The sequence below is a fragment of the Pseudochaenichthys georgianus genome, chromosome 7 (genome assembly GCF_902827115.2).
Source record: "Pseudochaenichthys georgianus chromosome 7, fPseGeo1.2, whole genome shotgun sequence".
In the NCBI taxonomy this organism is placed as follows: Eukaryota; Metazoa; Chordata; class Actinopteri; order Perciformes; family Channichthyidae; genus Pseudochaenichthys; species Pseudochaenichthys georgianus.
Genome location: NC_047509.1, coordinates 31,322,131 through 31,348,292, shown reverse-complemented (window position 1 = coordinate 31,348,292; position 26,162 = coordinate 31,322,131). Strand labels below are relative to the sequence as shown.

At 40.2% G+C, this 26,162-nt stretch overlaps 1 protein-coding gene across 4 annotated transcripts in view; it reads left to right on the top strand.

The window, feature by feature from the left end:
* Positions 1–24,623, top strand: part of tafa5l (TAFA chemokine like family member 5, like) — a 60,395-nt gene extending 35,772 nt beyond the window's left edge. The window contains exons 3-6 of one of the 4 annotated variants that reach the window (XM_034086380.2): positions 2,363–2,490; positions 20,949–20,987; positions 23,427–23,451; positions 23,745–24,623. In XM_034086380.2, the coding sequence (XP_033942271.1) occupies positions 2,363–2,490; positions 20,949–20,972 (152 nt within the window). In that variant the 3' untranslated portion in view covers positions 20,973–20,987; positions 23,427–23,451; positions 23,745–24,623. Of the gene's footprint in view, positions 1–2,362; positions 2,491–20,948; positions 20,992–23,426 lie in introns of all 4 variants that reach the window. The other 3 variants (XM_034086378.2, XM_034086379.2, XM_034086377.2) reach the window with 3 other exon arrangements.
* Positions 24,624–26,162: the final 1,539 nt, after the last annotated feature.

Here is a 26,162-nt window from a genome sequence, read left to right as displayed (position 1 = left end):
TTATTTTAACAACAATGTCGAATTTATTGGCTACATATTACACAGATTATGCACAGCGGGAGCAGCAATAACCGTCAAATAATAATTCAGACAGGGGAGCTCCGCACCCCCTGCCTGCCGCTAGGGGGTGCTGAGGGCGCTGCAGCACCCCCTAGCGGCAGGCTAGGGGGTGCTGCGCCCATGGCCACTTTAGATTTGCTCTAGCTCACCAAGGAACCTCTGCTCAGGGTGAAGTCAAAAATACCATTCTGTCTCAGATTGGGGATTTTCTTAAGCTTTCTTTGTTCAGTAACATGATAGATTCCTGTAGTGTTTGTTCCACTGCGTTGTCTCCTGCTGCCTCACTGTGAGGGGAAGAAAACACTGCTCCTGTTGCGATGTGTCAACAATATCTATTATTTGCTGAGAGAATGGCTTTATGTCCACAGAGCGGTAATTGTGATGTTGTGTATAAAGGTGTCTCGATAAATACCACATGAAGACAGATCTTTATTGCAGAGCAGCAGTCGGGGTATGACACTCCGAAGACCAATTTCAGACTGTTAACAAGGCTTGGACCAGAAATACCTCTCAGCAAAAATGTCATATACCTCCCTTTCTACACCTCCCTACTTCTTCCTCTCAGCTCTCCTGTGGACTTTCAACAACTTGTAGTTCCTCTCTTTCAATTTTCCGACGTGTTGCGTGGTTCCACAATGTGCTGCCTGCCCCTGGGGGAATCACGGGGAGGCAGGAGCAGTGGCCCGGGCCAGGTCCGCAGAGAGCTGATAACCTTTCAGTGTTGCTTTAGCACACTGTGTAAAGAACAATCAGAGCTTATCAGTATCGACTACAGGCGAATGCTAATTCAATGTCATGCAGACAGACTGCAGACTCTGCAGAGGGAGAATGAGCAGCTCTGGCATTCACTCTGCCACCCGGATTCCTCCAGCAGACACAAATTTTAGTAATCTGAAAATTGTTGGCTTTTTATTGCCTTTCAAATCTGTGATCTACCTTTCTAATCTACATATACAGTAGAACTATAAATGAATCATGCCATAATAATTTGCACACTAGAATCAACAGAATACAGGATTAAAGACTGTTATTTTTGTTTGATTTGACAGCAACAAATTATTAGGAATACACTTTAAAAAACTCATTTTATTTTGGCGGAGATGTTGACACCTGCCGGGCTCTGTAGATGTTCATATCTAAATCTTAAAATTCAAACATTGGTAATTGAACATTTTCGGTAATTGTCACATGGGTGTAGTTTATTGTATTTCTGGCTCCTGTTGTGTGTCGTGGGTTTTGGAAGGACAATGAAACTTAACTTTAGTACAGACTTTTATTATTGATACTCGTAACACCTATAGCCATGTGTAATCTCTTCTTAAGGAGTTCAGTCACTATATCGCCATTAATGGTGAGTTAACTTTAACATCTCCATTATGCATCCAATGAAGGAGTTTTGATTCTTTCTCATTTCCTCTTCTCCTTACTGACCCTGACATTTACTTTTCTTAAAAAGTACGTAATTTATATCTAATAAATGTTTTTATTGAATCCAATACTTTTGTAAATGTATAATTCATATAACATTGGAAATAGAAATACATGAGATCATTAGCAACAAAATTAACATTTCATGCAATCGTCTGTACGAATTCATTGCAATAACAATAACAGAAAAACTGAAAAGAAAACAACTTAAAACCCATTCCTTGTAAGGTGTCTCTGACTTTTACAGCCGTTGTTGCTAACCAACAATGGACCTGCACCTTTGCTATTCCTGCTATGTAACTCTATTGACCTTACAAGCTTCAAGAGGAGAGATGCTCAGGATTCTTTTGACTTACTGCACAATATAAGTGGCCTTGATGGTGAAAGGCAGCATCCAACGACTCGAAAACCATGCAGGTAATCTATTTGGTGGAGCATGGCAAACAAATATTCTTTGCTGCTTAATGAAATAAAATCTAGCATTATCATGTAAAATGCTTCATCTTACTTTTAACCTAAAACCTTTTACATAGAATCACCTGAACTGAAAATGGAAGTAAAATGTCAAGAACAAAAAAACACGATCTTTCTGTGCAGCTGCAGTGAAACTAGCATTATGAGAGAGTAATTTATGGACCGCCAGCTGGTCTGTAAAGGTTACAACTACAGGCAATTCCGACACAGTGGTTAAACAAGAGCCTAATTAAAAGTCTACAGGCTTGTCGATCCCAACATATGAAGATGCTTTTCTGTCTGGTGAGCATAAAATGGACAGTTTTGTTGTATGTGCCAGAAAATGTTGACATTTGGAAGTCTCTCTCTGGATCTGTGAATCTGTCGGTCTAATTTGCCCTCTTGTCTCTCGCCCTCTCAGCACGGATCGTGCGGAGCCGTCAGTGGTGTGAGATGGCCCCCTGCCTGGAGGGGGAGGTCTGCAGCCTCCTGTTCAACCGCTCCGGCTGGACCTGCACCAGAGGCAGCGGGCGCATCAAGACTGTCACGGTAATGTACAAGACATGACATTAATATAGGCCATATGCACTTAACAGCATCACGTCGGCGGTTCAGCACGGGTAACCCCCCCCCCCCCCCCCTGTAAGCTGAGTGAGTGTGAAGCAAAGGCTAGAGACAGAAGGTTTCAAGGACCGCCTCAATACTGGATCTCAAAGTGTACAAATGTCTCCCTAAAGGTTCACTACTACAATACTACTAATTAAATCCACAAATTAACCGTACGACATCCCATTGGTTCAAACTAAGGGCAACCAAACTTCTGGGTATAACTTCCTCAGTACTACAAAGTGTTATGAAAATACGCTTTAAGGTTTAACCAACCATTTACTGTTTTTGCTCTGCAGAAAAGCTGCTAAGGAGCTCTGCGCTACCAATATATGGTTGACAAAATCCATACCAAACCATTCTGGTTTCCAAACTTCAACTTCGTTTTTAGCTTCTATATCATGAAATATGTTTTACCAAGTAACCCTGAATACTAGGCCAAATTAACTACCTCTTTCTAGGAATTAAAAGGTCCCCTAACACTAATGGACCTCCGCAAATGCCCTTCACATTGTTGAAAAGTAATTTGGGTATACCTTGGCTTTTGATTTTTCTTTTTAAAAAATGTGATGGGTTTATTATTGGCTCATGTTTAACCTATCCACCAAGAAACAAGAAATACCTGTCGTTTTTGTTCCGTTATCCTAACAAACATACGAATCAACAAACCAAACAGAAAACATAACTTTATTGGTGGAGGCAAATTGCATTATCTCATCCCAAACTAAAAATAAATCATTTGAAAGCTTTCCTTGCAGAACCTCTTTTAGCCAAGTCACATCAAATACAGCTTGATCCCTAGCTATTGCTATTGGGGATCATATAAACAACTTGAAGGGTATTCAGAGAATGCAGACCTCTGAAAAGGCCAAATGTATTATCTAGCAATTCTAACAAAAGCGAAACATGATTATATCCGACCTTTGATTCTGTAGACAAATAAACCCAAAACAGTAGCTTCTTGGCACAAGTAACAAGCTAGGCAACATGCTTGAGCAGTTTAACCAAAAGGAAGAAGTTCAGCTGCTTGTCCCCTTTGATTCCATGTTTATTCACCCAACAAAACTAACGTGGGTGGGCAATTATCAGATGTTTTACTTGAAACGTACTTTAATGCTAACACTGACAAATTGTTGTTTCAAATATGAATTAATGATCATTCAATAATTTGCTCAAACGTTTGAGGTATCAGTGTCGTGCTGAGAACAAAAATAGCCCATGACCTCTCCCTGACTTTGTGAGAGATTTAAATGAATACAAAACATGTTACATATTTAAAGCCTTCAATATGGTGTCATCTGGTCCTCTGTGTGTGGGCTCCTCTCCTCTCACAATGCAACATGCACTCATTGCCTCAGAGCTGCCAATGCTGCAGTGCTGACTGAGGCTTCGCTCTGTGATTAACTCTTACACCATTCACAATGAGCACAAAGCCAGTGAAGTCAAGAATAACATGATCTGTTTGTCTTTTGTGCCATTATAAAGAAAGAATCATTATGAGTGTTCGAAACCCGTGAGAAAAAATAGGATGAATGTGACATCATGAAACATTATGTTCTCTGCAGGCTAGTTTTCTCACTAGGGGTCCTTCTTACTTCGGTTAAATGGATTCCTTGCGTCCCTCACCTGCGCCGTTTCCCTGTGACTAGTCCCTCCCACCAGGGAAGCATGGAGAGACGCAAGGAAACCACGAGAAGCAGGGAAATTTGTTTTAAGAGCAATGGGACGTCCTTTCCTCCGGAGCGTCACGTGAAGCGACGTCCGTTTGTGATGACGCTGCACAGCTGATCGTCTGACAGCAGCTCTGTCCCCGTTATTTCCACACACTGTTAGTGTTAGTGTCACTGCCTCTGTTAGTACACATTTACTGACACAAACATTTGTATCATCTGTTGTAGACCCCAATAAATAAAATAAGAACTCATTCTCTAAAAAGATAGACGCTATTCTTAAAATGTATAAACGAACATTAGTTGGATTAATATTGATTGAGTGCACAAAATAAATAAAATAATTGAGAGAAGAAAAAGAGATATCTATCAAAACCCAGTTAGATTAACATTAATTGGATTGCACACTTTGTTTGTTTGTTTGGATATGTAGCACATTAACATTTTAATAGCACTTAATGACTGACTGAATGGAAATGACAATAAATGAAAATGTAAAACGAAAAAAGCGATCATGAAAATGTTTCCAATAAATGAATAAAATGATTTTTGATCACTTTGTTGTTCAGATATATCACATATTTGTAACTAAATGATACATTAATTGAAACAAAACACGGTATAAACTGAGGAGTGACTCCCGTGAGGTTCATGTATTTTCTTCACTCCGCTGGAAAACTGCTCTCATGTCAAGAAGCATCAGATCAGTGCATGCACTGCATCGTCCAATCAGTGAGCGATACACAGTAAGGGGGCGGGGCGAGTGTCTGAGGATTTCATTGAAGGATGGTCTAGTGGTTCCTCCATTATAGCTCCTCCATTATCGCTCTTCGCTCCTCCGGCAAAAATAAGGCCATTGGGACGCTACTCAAGATGGCGCAGACAAATCAACTTCCGGTGAGACAGAGGAGCGAGGAAATGAAAAATAAGAGAAGTGAGAAAGGGCCTAGGTGACCATCATCCTCCAATTATCTGACATACGTTTGCAATGTCCGCTAAACATAAATATAATATATCTTTACAGTTCTACTGGCCTTATCCCTTAAAAGTGCAATGTGTACGATTTTACACATTACAAATTGTACTTTTAGACAGTAATAAACTATGTCTCATTGTTGTTTAAAAGGGGAGCTACTGTAATGAGCATGCTAACTAGCTAGCCCCGATCCATCCTGTCTTGAAATGCCACGTTTCCTCAAGAGGAAATAGTGAGCAGCAGCTTCCCTGACAGGTTGTCAATAATATACTGTATCCTTATTCTGTGTACAGCTTGACACATATTGTCAGATTTTTGGACTAAATTCTGACACCTAGCCACACGATGGACCAGAAGAAGTTGCATGTCATTTACTCCACTTTGGATTTAGTCCAACAAACGGACTACCTGCTTGCTAATGTTCACTATAGGCCGGAGACACAATTCATCGATAAGATAGCAATGATATAAAAACCAGTTCTGTCAAATTATTTTCTATTCTTGCCCTATTGTTAGTATCTAGCATATTTTATTTACATTTTATGGAACATTTAGATTGTATGGACCCAGTAGTACAGCGGTCCTCTATTTCTTTGGAGCAGGTGGCTGGGCACTACTCATTGCTCCTTTAACTGGCTTCACTAGTATTTGTATGTATACAGTATGTTTCCGTTCAGCAGTCGCCAGCCTTTTCCGATACCGGTCTAAACTCTTGTCCGTTGAGGGATGTAATTTGCAGAGACAGGGCGAGTGAAACAGCACAATACAGCATGTTGATGTCAGCAAGAGATGACAGGACGGAGCGAGCAGGAGAGACTGCTGTCCTCATCGTCAGGTACACAAGTCCAAAGGTCAAGCAGTGACTGGATCTCTTGATTTTCTCTCTCTTTCATCCTCCTCACTTGCTGATCTCTCTCATCCCGCTCCCCTGCTCTCCTCCGCACAGCAGCCCTGGGCAGCTGCGTCACATTTCATGCACGCATTCCCCATCGTGCTTTAATCTTCCCTGACAGCACGCTTAGGTTGGTAGGTTTGTACATACATTAACAAAAACAAATGCAGATGACGTGTTCCGATACATATTCTTAATTAGCTGTTGTAGGGGAGAGTTTTTTAATGCAGAAGTGATGCTGGAGAAGGAGGGATAGGGAGGATTTGGCAGCAGAAGAGAGCAGGGATCCAAAGGTATTTTGTTGTAAAACCTGAAATGGGAGGAAAGCACATTGTAGAAGATAAATGAAAATGAGAAATCTATAAAATGTATTGATCAGGCTTCAGCGTGGCGAGAAGAGAGGGATCGGGATAGAGGGCCGGGCTGAATCTCAGACACTGGCCAACCTCTGTGCAAGTGTCTGAGCATACAGGGAGTTTTAATTGTGAGAAAATGTTCCTTCACATGTTCATAATCATATTATATAGGAGCACTCTGTGTGACAATATGCGCCTGTAAAAGCTGATAGTGGCTGCACTCATTATTCATGCAGCTGCGAGTAGGATTGACGTAGGTTGAGTTTGACGCTGAAATAAACGAACAAAATGTACCTGATAGTAGCAGACCATGCATCTAATATAATATATTATACTGCTAATATCAATTAAACATAGGATGCAATAGCTTATTATCAAATATAAATCCAGTACTAAATTATGGCTTATAACATCTATTGAAACAAATTCTTACCCACAAAATGATCATTCTTGTGCTGTTGATATTCTGACCCCTGCTTAATTAAATTCATCAAGACTGTTCTATGTTTTTATCTTCCAGGCAAGAATGCTTTTTACCATAATTCAAGGTTTCATGAGGTGAGTTACTAATGAACAAATTACAATGTTGTGGTTTAACTTAAGCTTTCAATAATTGCAATGTAACTAAACATACACATATCCTAATTAAAATCAGTTATTGACTGGCAGCTTAATTAATGCTCACAACCTAAAGCTCCAAACTGACAATGAGACGTTGATCAAATGAAAACAAGGATGTTGCCTACTCATGTTAAAACCTTGTCTTTCCCAAGCTAATTCAGAGGTATAAAATCAATTAAAAAGTATATATTTTTGAAAGTTCAGCTGGAAAAAATGAAACTGTAGACATCAAGTTAAAAGAAGTTCAGACTTTGAAAACATCTGAACATATTATTTAGTGTAAGAAGAGAGATGAAAAGATTAGCTTGTACATTCTTAAACAGCATTTCCAGCCATGGTTTTATACTGTATGTATCTTCCAGTGCAGGGATGGGCAAATGGCGGCCTCTTTTTGTGGCCCTCAGATTAATTTATAAACAACGTAATTAATTAAAGACATTGTTGTACTTGTAGTACTGATACCGTCCACTAGACTCCTAGTTACGTCGTGAGCTGCGTACATGATTTCGTTCGGCAGCCAAATACCGCAAAATAATCTGTGACGCGTTTGTGTGTATTGTGTTTGTTTCCCGGGTAAACACTCACAAGAAACACCGGCAGTTGTTATGCCTGATGTGACGTTAAGTTACCGCTTGTAATTATGCCTTTACAAGCTTCAAAGTTGTCATCTGAATTTGGTGAAACAAGTTTAATATTCTAAAAACCAAGACTTTGTTTATTTGAAATCAGATGAAAACAAACTGTCACGGACCCTGCCGTGTTATCTATGATTACTATATGCTTTTCTTCATTTGTTAATAATGACATACAATACATGGAATTTGTGTGTGTGTGTTCCAAGTGAATCTGCGGCCCCCCTAGTGGCCCCCACCACCATCCAAGTTGCCCATGTTCATTGACATTTTACAATCTTTCAGGGAACATCCTCTAATAAGCTCACTAAACAAATATCAGTTCACAGAAATGTTATTTAATTTTTAGTGGCATGTTTGTATTGAACAGGTTATTTAACAGTGGAATAAAACTATTTTAAACTATTGGAAAGCACGGAAAATGTGTGTGCATTAAGATTAACCATTAAGATGACTAAAACATGAAGTCATGAACACTACCCAGACATTAGTTGTCTTACTTACTTGATAGCTAAGACACTTGTAGCCTGTCTCTGCTGACCAGAACAAGGGGAATGTCAAAACAGACACCTGTCAGTGTCAACCTGCACTCTGCTGTTCCTCAGCGCCTCTCCCCCTCCCTCCCGCTGAAATTATGAATGAAAAGCGTAATCATAGATAACACGGCAGGGTCCGTGACAGTTTGTTTTCATCTTTTCAAATAAACAAAGTCTTGGTTTTTAGAATATTAAACTTGTTTAGCCAAATTCAGATGATAAATACAACTTTGAAGCTTGTTAAGGCATAATTACAAGCGGCAATTTACCGTCACAGCAGGCATAACAACAGCCGGTGTTTCTTGTGAGTGTTTCCCCAGGAAACAAACACAATACACACAAATGCGTCACAGATTATTTCGCGGTATTTGGCTGCTGAACGAAATCATGTACGCAGCTCGCGACCCTCGCGACGTAACAAGGAGTCTAGTGGACGGTATCAGTACTACAAGTAAACAAATACAAATGTATTATTATAATTTTTATTTTTTTATTTTATTAAATAAGTTGTTTATAAATTAATCTGAGGGCCGCAAAAAGAGGAGGTGGGGCCCCCGGGACGCCATTTACCCATCCCTGATTTACATGCACACAAACCTATAACACACTACAGGAAAGGGAAAACCCCCAAAAAGCAAAATAGGTGATTTTTAATGCTGACTCATACATCTTGAAAACAACTAGTTTCCATTACATTTGCTTTAAATATTCACACTCCTTTTTAAGGGTGATTCCGTTTTGTTGTTGACCCCCTCTAGTGACCTCGTCTAAAATGTTAATAGGAAATATAAAAATGACAGGCTGTAAAAGACAGGCTGCCATGAGATTTGCCAAGTGCAGTTTTTTCTCCTCAGACGAGAAACTCTTTGCATTTCAGAGACAGCATGAGCCGCCCTCAGGCCATAAACACAAACTTTGCACACCAGGAATCTAAAAATCAGATTTCCATGATTTTGATGAAGCACAGTCATCATTCCAGCAATGTGATGAACCCCTCTTTTCCATTATCACAGACTTTATTTTTTGCGGCCAACTTTCTGTGAGAATGGTAAGTAAAATGTGTAAGTCGTAGAGATCGTCCAACAATTGTTGCAAAATTGGCCTCACACTTAATGATTAGTTTTTGCTGCTGACTTACTTTTAACCTTTATCTGCCCACTACTTCACCCGCTGGAAGTGAGAAATATGTATAACTTTCACAAGCTGCATGATTTAAAAAAAAAAAACACATGAATATGAACGAGGAACTAAAGAGTCAATGGCTCATTCTGGTCAGGAGGCTCTGTTAAGAAATCCCAATTATAATATATGGCTAACTGTGAAACTGGAACTTTAACAAAATAGTGCTTGATTGCCTTGAAAGCACTGGCTATCAAACTATATGAAATCCAAGATATGTAATAATAAAAATCTGTTGTTTGACATAATGGTGGATTTCGTTAAATGGTAAAAAAAAAGACAATTTTACTGAAAGAGAATAATGCCCATTAAAACAGCATGAAACTAAAACGTAAAGCAGGATATTTGTGTTACTTTCTTGTGTGAAATATAGTTATCCAATTTTGAAGAAAAGAAATGTCATAGAAATCAGGTGATGAATAATATATTAACAAACCCTACTGTAAAAGATATAGATGGGAATAAAACTGGAATGAATGTCAATTATACATGTTGCATTACACTGCAGGTGAGTATGATATAACCTGTATAAATCACCATGAAAAAGGTTTCTGAAATGGCATGTTTGAATATGCAAATCTAATCTCTAATGCCAACTTTTCGTGAATTTAGGAGATATCTAGAGTGGCCAATAGGTAAAGTTCAAACCCTAACACTAACCCTATAATGTGTTTTTATTTTCTCTCTTCTAATGGTGGATTGTGTTAACCGATTAGTTAGACAATTTGAATGCAAAGAATAATGCCATTTAGTCAGGCTATGAATGATAAATGAAGTTGATTACTTAAATTAAGACAAATACTTTTTGTTTTACAAGCTTGCTGAAGAAGGTATATGTTTAAATATGCAAATGAGAGATCTTAAGCTAACTTTGGGTGAATATAAGATATTCTATTGATTAATGTCAATTGCAAAAAACACTCACTAACACTTATGAAGATATAACTAATATTTGAGTACCTAATGATGAAGAGAACTCTGAACGTGAGTCAAGCTATAAGCTTGTTTTTTTACATGGAGGAGGAAGACCGTTCATATTTAAAAACGCCTATGGATACACCTGCTTTTTGTTCATATATTGTGTATAGAGGTTCAAGTTACCTCAATCAAACTTTTACATTATCATATAGACATCCCAGGTATACATTTCCAGCTTTCAAAATGTTTCGTCGTGCAAAGTTATGAATGCGGAATAGCCTAAACTCTCTAAAATGACGAGTGCATTCAAAACATTGATGTGTTTGCCTGTAGTGGCTTGCTTGCAGAATATTATAAAAATGTCTTAATAACACCGACCAGTAGATTTACCTCATCTCACTCCACCAAACAAATAAACCCACTCTAGTCCTTTTCCACCTGCAACTCTACTTCAACAAGCCGCCCCCCGCCCAACCCCCTCATCTGTGTGTGCAGCTCACGGTGGCACTGCCAGGTCACACACTCCAGCCTAACCTGCTAATGGAGTTTGCATATGCAACCCGCTCTCGGATGCCAGCTAGCCATTAATATTAATCACTATCTAGAGGCCCCCCCCCAAACAAGCGGGCAATTTGTCTTCACTAGTGAGCCGCTGAAAGGTCTACATATGATATTCTCCGAGGTGGAAAGCTCAATTCGGGAGGGGCGGGGTGTTATGAGGTTGGTTTCATACACTTGACAGGAGGGGGTGTGAATCTGAATTTGTAGGTTACACAAGAGCACAGTTGTGTGTGTGTGTGTGTGTGTGTGTGTGTGTGTGTGTGTGTGTGTGTGTGTGTGTGTGTGTGTGTGTGTGTGTGTGTGTGTGTGTGTGTGTGTGTGTGTGTGTGTGTGTGTGTGTGTGTGTGTGTGTGTGTGTGTGTGTGTGTGTGTGTGTGTGTGTGTGTGTGTGTGTGTGTGTGTGTGTGTGTGTGTGTGTGTTATGTTAAGGTTTGGGGTTAGGGTCAGGCATGTGTTGGTTATGGTTAAGGTTAGGATAAGTCTCCAGGAAATGCATGTAAGTCAATGTAATGTCCCCTGAAGTGATTCAGGCGAGCAAGAGGCCTGCTGCATTGCATCACTTGCTCCCTGCTTGGTGAGAGCACTTCTGAGCTCTATTATCAGCCTTTCTTAATCAAGTAGTGGGCTCGAATGTAAACTGTGTATAGAAATGCTTCAACAGTGCGAAGAGAACAGAGTTTTCTACCAAATATTATGTTCTGGGTTTCAAATGTTACTTCACAATCTAGAGAGAGCTGATTTTCAAAAGTGTAAGCACTTGATTTGATTATATTCAGACTGCGCGCCATCCTTCAGACAACACTACACAGTTGCAGCCAGGAAATAAATCTTCCTACTCCCACACAACAAATGCTCAGCTAGTGTGTGGCCTGGAGAGAAAGAAACAGAACAGTTTTTGAGCAGAGTTGTGAAATAAAAAACACAGATACAGATGTATACACACATCGGACCCAGTAGGTCAGAAAGACTTGCATCATTTATTTATTGTTTTGCTCTGCAGGCCCTCCTCCAGCTATGTGCTCTTTGTTCAAGCATCAGCCAGGGTGAAGAGCTAGCAGTGTGTGTAGGCCATTTGAAAGGATGCCATATGACAACAAATCTTGATTTGTACAAACAAATAAGAGGTTCAAGCAGTACCTTTTCTGAGACGTAGAAAAAAGTGGTAAGAAAATGTGAAGCCAGCAAAAAGCAAATCTGATTAAGGGAGTACTATTTGACATGAGTTTTGTGTTTGGAGCAAAGTACATGTTAAGACAATGAATACAATATAAAAGTTTAAAAAAGAAAGACATTTTGAAGCAGACTGGCCAAACAAACAGAAAATGTTGATTTAGGACAACACAAATGTTCCTGTCCCATTATGAAGGAGTTATGAAATGTTTCTCACCTCTTTCATAAGAGGTGAGAAAGCTCCACAGTGTGGTTATGTAACTCTCGCTAGCACCTCTATTATAAAGGCTTCAATGTCTACGACAAACAAGCAGACCAGCCAAGTCTTGTGTCGCCATGGTCACTGCCACGCTGGCAACCCATCTGACCAGAGACAGACTTCTAATGAGCTCGCTCCTCAAAGGCTATGCAGTGTGTGTGTGTGTGTGTGTGTGTGTGTGTGTGTGTGTGTGTGTGTGTGTGTGTGTGTGTGTGTGTGTGTGTGTGTGTGTGTGTGTGTGTGTGTGTGTGTGTGTGTGTGTGTGTGTGTGTGTGTGTGTGTGTGTGTGTGTGTGTGTGTGTGTGTGTGTGTGTGTGTGTGTGTGTGTGTGTGTGTGTGTGTGTGTGTGCGTGTGTGTATACCAATCGGCAAACTCTGGGGAAGAGCCGGGACGCTAATACGGAAGTGTCTCAAACTGCAGTTCATCTAGTGGCCAGTAGGAGCAGGCTGCAGAAGGGAGCAATTTCCATAGACCCCCATGTTAAAATGCCCAACTTTACAGCAGAAATAAACATGTTTACAAAAACCATATTCTCTGTATAGTTAGATCCCCCCTTCATGAATATGGATTGGGGGTTGTATTTTTTCTCAACTCATCTGTTTGATTAATATTAAGCCTTAAAGCTTTTGCATAAATTAGGGCGTGGTCACTTTGATGGACATGTACATGCCTCACTGTCAGCTAACAGCAACGTGTCCACTCTGCTAGGCTACAACCATAGAGGCTACAACGTTAGTTAGTTGTAGTTACTGTACTTGACCCTTTAGCCGTGTTCGTGGTGATTGTGCCTTTTAGGGAATATTGTTACAAATACCAGACAATTAAAATGTTGTGCTGTGTGCTTGAATGTACTAACAGAACTTCCAAGAAGTCTAAAATGATATATATATGATATATGATTATACATGTTAACCTCATTTGCAGGTGTTTGTGTGCTTGGTAGCTTAGCTTGCTACTTATTAGCCAGCTAAGGACGTAACCCTTTATACATACATATACAGTTTTTTAGTTTATGATTCAGCCTTGGGTAAGACTTTTGTAGTCTATGGCTATGACGCCCATAATGCTAAACGGGAGCAAATGTTAATAGGGGACCCAATTATCCCAGTGGTGGCCGCCGGAGCTAACGGAGCCGCAGGGGGCTAGCTCCAGCCGGCGTCCCGGAGCTAGCCCACTGCGGCTCCGTTAGGCCCGGGTGGAGTCCGTCTTTTCTTAAAGGTGGGGTAGATAATTTTGGAGAAACCAGCTCCAGTGCGCTAGAATTTGAAAATACACAACCGGAAAAAATCTGCCACTTCCTTACAGAGCCCCTCCTCCAACACACACGAACGCGCACATGACCAATGAGGGCACGAGATAAGTTTGCACAGATGGAAGGCTGACAGGTAGGTAGGCCATCCAGTTATTTTAGCCTGGCCGGCTAAAATGATTGGTCGTGCTTTTTACAGTACTACGGCTTCCACAGATGACACTTTTTATGGATTTTTTGTCAAAGCACTTAAGATATTCATTGCTAACGGGATGTTAAGAGCATTCTCAAGCCGGTTTCTCAAACTTACCTATCCCACCTTTAACGTGTGAATGACAAGCATTAAGAATAACAAAATATAGCTAATTCTCTTGCAGATTGTCTCATTTGATTATGAATGTAACGTTTATATAGGGGAACTACACTGTTAGCAGTAACTTGGAATGCATGTATTTCATGTTAGCTTAGCTTCTTAGCCTGAGCTAGCTCTGTTTACTTCCAGTTCGGAGGCAGCAGGTCCCGCCTCGGCTCCACCTCTTTGCCCTTATTTGGAGCAGGCGGGATTAGACTCTGACGTCACAGTCGAGCCGTTAGTGGCCCGACTCCGCCTACTAAGGGCTTCTCGGCAACTCTGCAGAATCCTATGAGTGATGTCACGGACACTACGTCCATTTATATATACAGTCTATGGTGTGTACATGTGTCCTTGAAAACAATAGATCAGTTGGACAGCGTAGAAGACGGTTTCTGGTTGGCTTGGAATCATTAGTGTAAATGATGTATCTGCACTGTATCTGCCAAACAGAAGTATATATAGCTTTTTTAATATGCTGCTAAATATGATGTGAGAACCAGTGGCGGCGCTAGGGGGTGGCTACTTGGGCTCAAGCCCCGGATGTTTTCTGAAAAGCCCCGGATGTTTCACTTAAAAAAAAAAACATATATATATTTTTTTTTTTTTAAAACGTCTCGGGAGTAATGTGCAGTACCGGAGTCCACCAGAGAGGCAGCCACTGTGGGACATTAGCCTGCGTACTGCGTATCCTGCCCTGAAGAAGAAGTGATCCTTCCTAGTGCCTGACGAGTTTTAAGCTAATAGCCTATACAGTTATGGATATTAGAAAGTTATTGTCATTGAAGCAGGCGCAACAAGCTGCAGCAGCAGCAGTATCAGCAGCTGACAACAATGTCATCACCAGCAGTCAAGAAATGGATGATGTTTCAGGTTTGTGAATCTAATGGTGATATCTGCACTCTGGCTGACTGAGTAAGAAGTGAAAAAGAGTGATGTAACGTTAATGTTATAGCGAGTAAACATGGAGTAACCACACTAAATATACCCCTATATGTTAGTATGTATACAGAACATGACTAAAAGTTATCCCAAGTTGTAACGTTAACCCTTCATACCTCAGTCTACTTTTAAGACACTAAAATAAAGTATTCCAATTTTGTTTTTGTTTTCGCGCGTGGAATTATACCGGCTCTCATTTCAGTACACCTAACAAAATAACTGACAGGCAACCCTCTGAATCAGACTCCGATTGGCTGTGACTGCATCCACTCAGTGTCCGATTCAGAAACGTGACTCTTACACTCTTTACGTCACAAACAAAGATGGTGGATGAGAATAGATCTATAAAACGATAAGCAATGCGCCAGAATCAAGGTGAGACTATCCGCATCCTTTAAAACTCTACGCACATTCGTTTCACCTTAATAAGTAAACGACTATTTGAGTGAGTTAAGGCATTAGTTTGCTTCATTAAAGGGTGTTAATGAGTGTTCTCCAGTGCCTTTTGTCCGCTTTAAGGTGTTATTAAGGTAGGGTTAATGTTGCTCTCAAAGTGCATCAGATTGATGCTTTCAACTTCACTATTTAAAAAAAAATCTCCCCCCCGGACCCCCCGAGAGGAGGCGACGAACCCCCTAAAGGATGTTCGGTCCACCCCACACTTATAAAAAATAGCACTGATTGTGCTGTATTTTGAGGCAAAGATAACGTCCCGCATTACGTGTGCCCCTCTCATTAAATAACTGGCGCCAGCACGGCCCCCTAATATATTTGGCCCCTTTGTGACAGTAAATAGCATTTCACACATAATGTTGTACAAAATACATGTTTTGATCATTAACTATAAGGTTAGTTATGTTTAGTTTTCAGGGTATTTTGTCAATGTTATTTGATGATGTGTTAGTACATTGTACATTGTCTGTCTTGTGTCTAAGTGCCTATTTTCAAGCTTCGTATAGCTTGTGGGGGGTGTCCCATTTACAATATCGCTACATCTCCACAGCTCTTAACCATTAAATGGTTTCTGTATCCTGAGGGATACAATAGTGTAATAACGATGTAATATTTGTGTTACATTGGTTTAACATGTGTCTAATAACAGTCTCTTATGTGTGTTACAACGTTGTAACATGGATATAATATGGGTGTAATATGGTTGAATTAATGGTGTAACAAGGTTATGAAATAGGGGTGTAATAATGTGTAATATTTGTATAATAACAGTGTAATTTGGGTGTAATGTAGAAAATAGCTTTTTCCCAAATATTGATATCTGAATGCCCATTTAAGGGTCAAAACAACCTGTTACCATCGTGGATAAAATAATCCTGCAGTCGTACATTTAAAAAAAAAATCTGATTTCATTTTTTTACAGAATTCCACCAAAGCTACATTATCCAACCAGCTCATCCCGCTAACAATATATAATGACAATATTACTCAAGAGGTCCCTCAGTGCCCTTCTGGCTTTCAGCCTAATTCACATTTGCATTAGCCTGTATGTGATTTTGCTCTTATCTTTTATGAGTACAATGTATGTTGTTAGGCTATGTAAATTGCTTTTTGTTCTTACAGCTCTTGTATCTGAAGAGCTGGCTTCTGAACCTCTTTACATTTATATTCTCACTGGGATGCCATCTTTAGATGAAGGGGGTCCATGATAGTGGAATCCTTCTCATTTGACAATGTGATCAGCAGCATTCATTAAGACGAGAACAACATAATACCAAGAGACCTAAAGTATAGGATTTCTTGAATGGAACAGTTCAAACGGTAAAAATGGGCAGTTATTTAAAGGAAGTGTTACAATGGTTTTGTTTCAAACACAGCAGGAAAATATAAGCAAGGAAATTAGAGCTGAAAATCAGAGAAATGTTTGCGTCTCCAACATGAATTTGGAAAAAAATAAGCCAGAGCAATTTCAAATATTAGATATGCTCGCTGTGCACAGTGTCCTTCAATGCTCTGCTGGCTTTCAGACTCTTTCATTCATGAAAATATTTAATTCTGCGCACCAGCAAGTACAATTCTTACATTATAATGACTATTTCATCAATGTTAGGTTAAAAGAAATTCAAGCCAAGAAGAGAGATGCAAATCTGCAATTAACTGAGAATTCTATTTTTTGTTCGTTCTTAATGTAATGACTTGAATGCACCACCATTCTGTCTGATACATCAGACAAAAGAGCACAAGTCCAGCGTGTATGTTGAACTGGCTCACCTCCAGGCTTTCACTCACTGACGGTGCTCATGTCATATCGCATGTGACAGCCTCTCTCCGGCTCCGCAGGGATAACATATGGTAGCTTCGCCTTTGGATGTACATTTATTAAATGACTGACGTTCAAACCAAACGCAAACCCCGGAATGACACAGAGGTTACGCCTGATAAGCAAATGCACTCGGTTTCATTTAAAGGTCTTCTATTTATCAAGCTGAAAAAAGAGGGATGCACTCATTTGGTTTCGGCTCATGTGTTTGTCAGATGCTGCCGCGCGATCATCCGTCTTGGGGGGATAGCTTGTGGACTGATGCGGAAAATGTATTGAAAGATAGAGATGTTGGGAAAGAGGGAAAATCCAGCTTCCCCTGTTTTCATTGGTGTTATCATACAGTAGGTGTTACATGCATGGAGCCTAGTGATTACATTTACAGTGTCTTCCTCTGGGGCTCATTCACGGCACATAAAGAACAAGAAGAAACACATTTTTTTGTTTCCTGCCATCATCTATCAAAAATACTTTTTTCTTCAGCTTGCCTTCCTCCACCTTTTTTCCCTCAGTACCCGCGGTACCTTCTGCTGTCACTTTCCCCCGCTCCCTTTTCTGAAGTTCTGTCATCGGCAGGCTTCGAACTGCCATGGAGTTTTACCCCGCACAATGCTCGTCTCCAGAGCTTCGCCTGGTGTGAAATCGTCAGAGCCATAGGCCACGTTTCAACACAGGGTTTTTGTACCCTGTATAATGCAGGAAGCCTGTCAATGGATTGGACACATTCGAACATGCTACCTTCAATCCAGCCAGCCACTACCTGCCTTTTTGTCCCATTTATGATGCCGCTGTCACCCTAAAAACATACAGTATATATCCAGCGATATAAAGCTATATATAATTGTATGCATATAATACATATATGCTCTGCATAATGAGCATTACATTTTGCATATTTATTGACATTTGGCTGATAACAGTTTTATTTAAAATGACAATAGCAGGGATTGTGTATCATTTTAGCCACAAATCATTTACACTTTACATTACAGCTAACCATTTTACAAACTATCCCACTGTTTTTTTTCACATTTGATTGGTAGTGTTTCTTTGCATTCTAGGCATATTATCTTTTCCATTCTTTTCTGTTGGTACAAAAATCAAGAAGCAGATTTTTGCCACTTGTTTGATTTATGTTGTTCAATGAACATCAAGTTGTCATTGTTATTGTCAAAGTGAAGTTGTTTTTTAGGGAAGCTCAATTATGCTTTTTGGATTTAGTCTGCACTTAACATGCATCATCCTGCAGCAGCAACAATAACATTTGCAGACAAATGTAGTTTGTTTAAGAGCCTGCTTTTTGATATTCAAACTGCACAGACATGATTGCAAACTAATGTTAGTCTGGAACAAAAACATCCTAAACGGAACAAAAATCATACATGTCTTATATTTAAAGCTGCACTACATACATCCCGATATATTATCAATGTATACCGTTTCACACAGCTATCACCTCTAGCCTTTTTAGGCAGCAATCTAATCCCTTGTTATTATTAGAAAAGAGATCATGAATAAGGTTGAAATAAGTACAGTCATTCATTTAACTTGAGCTACAAAGGTAAGGTCATTGGCTCTTTTTATAAACACATAAATTATAAATATTTAGTTTCACACAGGTCATGAATGCTTACCCCCTGGGTCACTGTGTGCTGTGGGGTGTTTTCTTTTACTTCACTAAAGCATCATCATTTTGATGAGGTCTTCAGCAGGCCGGAGCTGTGCTTGTTAGCCTAATAACAACAGTGGCTGGTAATGACCGGGACCTCGAGCCTCGCGTTGATGAAGCTAACAAAGGCCCGCGCGGGAGCCCACTTGTTAGGAGAGACCTGGGGGAGAGATTTGTAGTTACTGCAGTCCTGGAACTATGCCTGTCTCTATAGGTGGGCTGCTGGTGAGGGTTTTGCATTTTAAAGTACCACTATCAATCAATCAATCAATGTTTATTTATATTTCACTAAATATCTCTCCTTTATTTCCCCCTGAGCAACGAGCAAACATGCTGTACTCTCTGTGGCTGTCCCTCCCGGCCCCACAGACGTGTGTAATGCTACCTTGGCTGAGGTTTTTATTTGTGTAATTTGAGGCTACTGTATCTTTAAAATACTTTGATCCTAAAATATGCTGTGTTGATGATAAGGAAGGAAGTTAATTGAATCCCTTAATATTTGTTGTCAATCTCTGCTGGCACTCTCTCAAAGATCCAAGCTGCGCACCTCATTTGAACTGAGCAAACGTTATCATTCATGCACAGTGCTCATTGTTTACAAGTGGGCGATGAAACGAGGCACCCCGAGCTCACAGACGAGGTCCACATGTTTCAATTTCTCTGCAACATGAGCAATTAGCCAAGCGCTTATTAGTGTGCTCCACTCTCCCTCTCCTTTATCTGTGGATCTCCCAATCCCTCGTGCCAGCGGGAGATGAATATGTCTTCAATGTCCTTGGTTTCCTGTCTTGTAAACACCGTTGTGCATGGCAGGCTAACAGTGGGCTCCGTCTCCGCCCGGCTCCCCCCTCGGGCCGGACTCACCTTGTTACCCTTTTAATTAGTAGGAGCAGTTAATAGTGCTGGCCGCTCCTGCCGCCTCAGCACTCTGCTCCGACTTCAAGAATCCCTCCGATCGATAGCAAAGAGACCAACTGAGCCCAGGAGTCTAGAAGAGGGGTGGGGGCCTTATTGTGGGAGCAGATCAGGTGGATCATGATGGCTTTTGGAGAGAAATCAAACAACATACTATTTTCTTTGAACAAACCTTCGGGGTGGGTGTATCAATATCTATTTTCACTTATTTTCCCATGTACATTTGAAGGGATAACAAGGTCTCTGGGTTCCTGATATGCCTTCCATCTCGTCCAGTTTCTCCTCTCCCACATTTCCTCTCTCTTGAAAATGAATGTAATCAAAAAGCTAAGAGTTTGCTCGGCACATTCCATTGTGCCCTTATAGGCTTTTATCCCTTCCAAGCGCTGGCCCCCCGCACTCATTTCTTTTCTTGTTTTGATTTAAAGATGCAGTGGAAGTACTTAGCATTTAGATGACATGCTGCCGGAGAGGTGAGATGGATCAGCGCCTCTTCAGAAGGACTGAATTTCAGAGCGGCAGATCGGGGGACGGCAGGCCGGGGGGGGTGGGGGGGGCTTAATACCAAGTACAGCTCGCATGCAGCACACAGCCTGGCACAGAGAGCAGGGGCTGCTGGGAATGCCAATGTGCAGCCCAGACAGCCGTCTCGCCTTACCTCCACTGATTGGCTAAACAGACCATTAGCTTCGTGATTATGATTAGCCGAGTCATTATCTACACAAAAGTGGCTCATTCACCAATATTAAGAAGGCAAGGGAGCTGTTTCTCTTCCTCCGGTCAGGGGGAAAACAATGCGTTTTCATGTGTTCTACAGATGAATGTAGGAGGCAAGAAGTTATTGTTCACAGAGAAACAAAGTGGAACACTGTGTATCACCCTGCCCTACAGCTAATGGGATAAAAATGTTCTGTCCATGTGATGGCGTTGAAGGAAGAAAAGAAAAGGTCTCTCAGTCGTTAACGCGGAAGATGAGGTGGCCATTACTCGCTCGTATTTTCTGGTCGGGGAGAGAAGCGCCGTCCTCAGAGGTCATAAAAACTGGGGAGGGAACAAAATAACCTTCAGTTTCCATCGCCTCGCCTTAGATATAATTGGAAGACAGGCCATCTATGCTTTTGAACGGACATATGCTGCTCTGCATCCAAGGCCAGTACGCTGAGGCTAACAAATGTTAGTGAAGGCTGGCCCTCTGTTCCTCCGATGCTGACCTTGCAATTTTCTCTTGCAGCCTTTGCCCAAGGAGCCATCGTAGGATGTGGAGAACACGGCAAGTACGTACTTTTTTCCCATTCTGTACTTTCATTTGCATAAAAAGTGTATAACCCTCACTTTGACATACAAGCCACCGAAGACATTTTTGATTGTAATATTGCCTAGAACCCTGAAATAATGACTCTTAAGGGAGACTGCAGAAGCCATGCCTAAATTGCAAGTAGTATAAATGTTCAGTGTAGCTCTGGCCTGGAATGAGTCAGCCATTAGTGTGTGTTGATGTTATGTATATCGCAGTACTGCTAAGCTCAAATAAAGATCATCCAGGAAATGGAGAAGACATGTTTCTCAGGATGTCGTAACTTTGATGATGGAAAAGCCAAAAAAAGTAAATCAAAGGGGGTTGTTGAGCGTTTTCAATTGCGTAAGGATGGAAAGTAAAAAGCCCCACTGTGCTAACATCAAAGGGAGAGGTTACTTCAAGTGTCCAGGCCTTCTTTCAGGACAAAGGTAGAAAACTGATTTGAACTGCATTCTTCACAAAAGCAAAAACCACAAGAAGGAGCCTTTTAAGAATCCTCTTCAACTGTATATGCCAATTCCAACAAAGTCCTAAGATGTGTGTGTCTGCAGAAGTCAATACTAAAAGTCGGCAGGAAATCTAGAATCTGGCTCGCTCTTCTGGCAACTTCCACAAACAATCTGTTCTCTAAAAAACAAGGAAATCTAATTATGAAACTAAATTCCCCTCCCAAAAACATTGACTGAGTATCTGTTAAGCTTTTTATATTCTGCGAAACCACGGGCATTGGGAATCTGCATGCTATATGTCTCCCAGCCAATACTCTGAGATTGATTTTCCCTCTTCCACCGAGAAAACAAAATGAATCACGCACAATTACCAAGGACAGGGAGAAAGGGGGAATTGGGGGCATCATAAATATTTATTTGCCAGCCCTGGGAATTTGTGCAATTCTGTGTGGATTTGCCAACTCATATTTAAGTGTCTGAATGATTTATATGGGCAGTGGGTGTCACATTTGTCCACTGTCACCGTGAATCATTTATGGATTAACATTTATGGATTTATCCATATAACATATTCATGGACAGTTCTATTATCATTCAAATGGATTTCTTGATTAAAAGATTGGTTAGATTAAGTCATTAGCTTCAGGATTTCTTTGGAGGTGAAATGTATTCCATGTGGAAAGGCACCCAGTAACACATACAGGTATAGACCAATCCTTTTGCAGAATCATTCATAACATTTGCTATAATGAAAGTCAAATAAAGCCATTTTCAGACTTGCAATATGTGGAATTGCTTGTTTTATACATCTGTTTAAGTCATGGCTTTTAGTCAATCAGATATATGTCCATTATGCAAATGTATTTCGGATCCTAGAGAAAGGGGCGCAACACTAGCTCCCTATTTGGCACTTCAACTGCAACTGGCAATCCAAGAAACAGCGTTGAGACAAAAAACGAATATCAAAGAAGAAAATTGTTTATGCTCTCATCACCGCTGGATTTAAAAAGCTGTTTTGTGGCTGAAGTCTTAATTAATGACCTTCAAGAGTGTTTATGGCGTACAACCTTCCCTCAGTGAAGCTCTTCATAATATTTGTCATTAATTTATGCATTTATTAGATACAGTTCTGCTTGTTTTATAATCTCCAACAGTGCACAAGCAGAGAATCACAAGATGGTAATGTTGGGCTTTCATTTAATTCTTAATTAGCACAAAATTGAAAATACAAAGAGGGGGTGCTGGGCTGGTTATTACTGTGTTGATGTTGTGTTTTCTCATCCTGCATCGTGAGGGTAAAAAAAAGATAATAGTATCCTCAACAGCTTCAAATTGGCTCCTTCAGTGTTTCATGGTTTATTAAATTGAATTTATTTTTGATTTAAAAAACAAGAGGAAGCGCTTGCTGGATCTGACGGTAATGTAACAACACAGGTGCAGTTAGGCAATTGACGTCTACAAAACAACTCGCAAACAGACTTTATTACAGTGAATCATTGTCTTTTTTTTTAATAAGAAATGATAAAGTGTCTCCCACAGGCTAGAGTGCATTAGATCTCTGTGCATAGTTCACCTTGTTTTGCGTTGCAGCAAGGCAAGGCAAGGCAAGGCAAGGCAAGGCAAGTTTATTTATATAGCACCTTTCAACACAAGGCAATTCAAAGTGCTTTACAAAAGACATTAAGAAAATGGCATTTAAAATCAGTCATTAAAAAGAAAAGATAATAAAATAAACATTAAAAGAGTAGCAATCACGTTACCTTATGTGGTGGTTTTCAATGCAGAGTTATGCTACGGAAAGTGTTACCGAAGTTTGACTTGCTAAGATACCTATCGTGACTTTTACATACAAATTACCGGTCATTGTTCAGATGTAAAAAAATGCACAAACAACTTAGTCTGGAAGAGGTTTACAAAACATTATTTCATCTCATTATTGTCTTTTTTCTCCATTGTTCTGCAGGGTCATCGGCATCCTGCTACAAAAGGTACTGAGACCAATCACTAAACCAGAACATTGTGTCCATTCTCTTATGAGACTCTCAAACTTTACAACAGGTTTTAACCTTCAGTAAAAACAAATATGTATAAAAGAACTAGCAGACATTTCTGAGAAGTCTCCAGTGAGAGGCATGGTACACCATCGGCTTTGAATCTTCACCGCGAACCCTTGGACACGTCACAGAACAAAATTCCTGTGAGGAACTTTCATCAACGGGATGTGGAATAATTGACTCATTCATTACATTTACTTTTTGTTGCCCTTGATATCCAACATTAGGTCTGCAGGGGATGCCTCCTTGAAGATTTGTCGTACCTTTGTGGCTTGATCTGGACTTTTCAGAAGGTCTTTCAGAAGTCGGCCCCTTCTTCTTCTTCACTATCTCGATACGAAGCCGTCCAGTGTTATATTCCAGCCAAGTTTTGCCAATGACAGCTTGCTGCTAAAGACACTTTTATGAGGTTGAGCCAGACTGTATTGCCCACTGGATTCTCTCACTCATTTAGCTGGGTAAGACTTTGCACTGCATACACACAGGACGGAACATTGTGCAAAAAGCATGAAAGTCTATTAGAATGTCCCAGAAGAGACGACGGAGATGAGTTGACTGTCTTGAGTGCCAAATGTGGACATTTTGGACAACTTAGCATATAACTTGTGTTTTTTATGTGGTGCCAACATAGAGTAGAATAGTAGTTTTTGTCAATGAACCTCACACATCCTGGACACACACCACCGAGAGCATTCAGCAGATGTGGACCCCTGGCTCGTTGTAATGGTCTAAACCTGCGTGTGTGCATGTTTGCATCTCTCAATGTGTGAATATGTATGTGTGAGTCTGCGTGCACATCCAGAGAAACACTGTTAAATAATTCATATCCAATGCATTATTCATACTCTTGTATATTTTTGGGACACGCCCAGTCCAGGGCTCACCATCTGGCCGGAGAACAATGTGTGATTTTACAGATGCTGGATCGCATTTGAATGTTCAAGGTTGAATCCTGTGTTTGACTTTATTTTGTGTATTTTCTTTAGTACATAGAGATATTTATGACGGGGGGGGGGGGGGGTATAATTGAAACTAGGGAAAGAGCTGCAGTATGTCACACAAATTAAATTCTGTAATTAAAATCAATTCATGCGTGATTAAACGTATTCAGAATCCTTGTCTAAATGGACTATATTTTGATATGAAATGTTTTGGCCAGCTGGACGTGCTATTTGCTGGTTTCGGATGCTTGATATACTTGAAAGGATTTGTGTAAATATATATATAGAGATTCAATTAATGTGTTTTATGTTCTGTGGGTCTCATCTCAGGAGCACAAGAGGCATTCTTCTGCAAGAGGTGGACACAATAACATGAACACCAGTAAGATATCTCAAAAAATAAAACGCTATACTACAATGTGTATGAAGATTAATGTACATCCTAAAGTAAAACAATATATCTGTTAGTTTTCCAAAGATAACACTAGATTGCATAATATTTTACTGGTGTTTTTGTCAGTATGTCGCCACCCTGTTTTCCTAAAACATGATGTACTCTCCATCTTAATGTATGCATTTGAGGATATAAAGAGAGCGTCTGCTCCTGAGAGCTGCAGAGTGTGTATTTAGTGTGTGTGTGTGTGTGTGTGTGTGTGTGTGTGTGTGTGTGTGTGTGTGTGTGTGTGTGTGTGTGTGTGTGTGTGTGTGTGTGTGTGTGTGTGTGTGTGTGTGTGTGTGTGTGTGTGTGTGTGTGTGTGTGTGTGTGTGTGTGTGTGTGTGTGTGTGTGTGTGTGTGTGTGTGTGTGTGTGTGTGTGTGTGAGGGTTTTTCACGTCAACAGTGGTTTGTGTGGTAAGAAAATGGCAATTTTGATCTCTGACCTTTGATTTCATGTTTGCTTCTCTGGTTTGAACTCACCGTGAATGAATTGTCCCTTTTTGATTTAAGACACTTTAATGAAGTCACATTCAGCAGGGCAGTGGCAGATTAGTAACAACAAATATCTGGACCTCTACTTGTTTTAAATATCAATATGATGTGCATTTATAACAAACTAAGTTCTGCAAGCACTGCACTGCTGACTCTCGGAGGGAGTGTCATGACTAAAAATGCCTTTTATGGTCCTCAAATGTCTATATAAATATGTTATACTTTTAAGCTTAGCTTGAACTACAATACCACAGGCCAATTATTTCCAAAACAGGGACAGAGCAAAAGTATCCGAGACAAACGAACAACGTTTTCTTGTGAAGAGTAAAAATGAAACAGGGTAACACTTTCTGTCAATCCCATGTGTATGATGTATTATAATGTAGACTACTGCATAATGCATTTAAACAGCATATTACATTGCATAGTTTCCTCATGCCTTCATGTAAGGGATAATCCACAATGTGGCGTGCAGTAAATTAAGAATAACACACAAAGGGCTGGAAGTAATACTTTATATCACACACAGTGTCTTGCATTATATTTTACAACTGCACAATGTATCTACCACTTGTACCATTAACGTACTTTTCAAAACTAAAATCTTGGTTCACCTTAAAATAATCTTGGAATAAACACAATTGTACTACTCTTAACATGAAGGAGAAGCCACTAGGAACCACTTCCAAACAGGCCAATTATACCTTCATTTTGTCTAGCCATTTCATAAAAATTTGGTAATTTAATGATTATAATGTTTGCTTTACTCCATTTG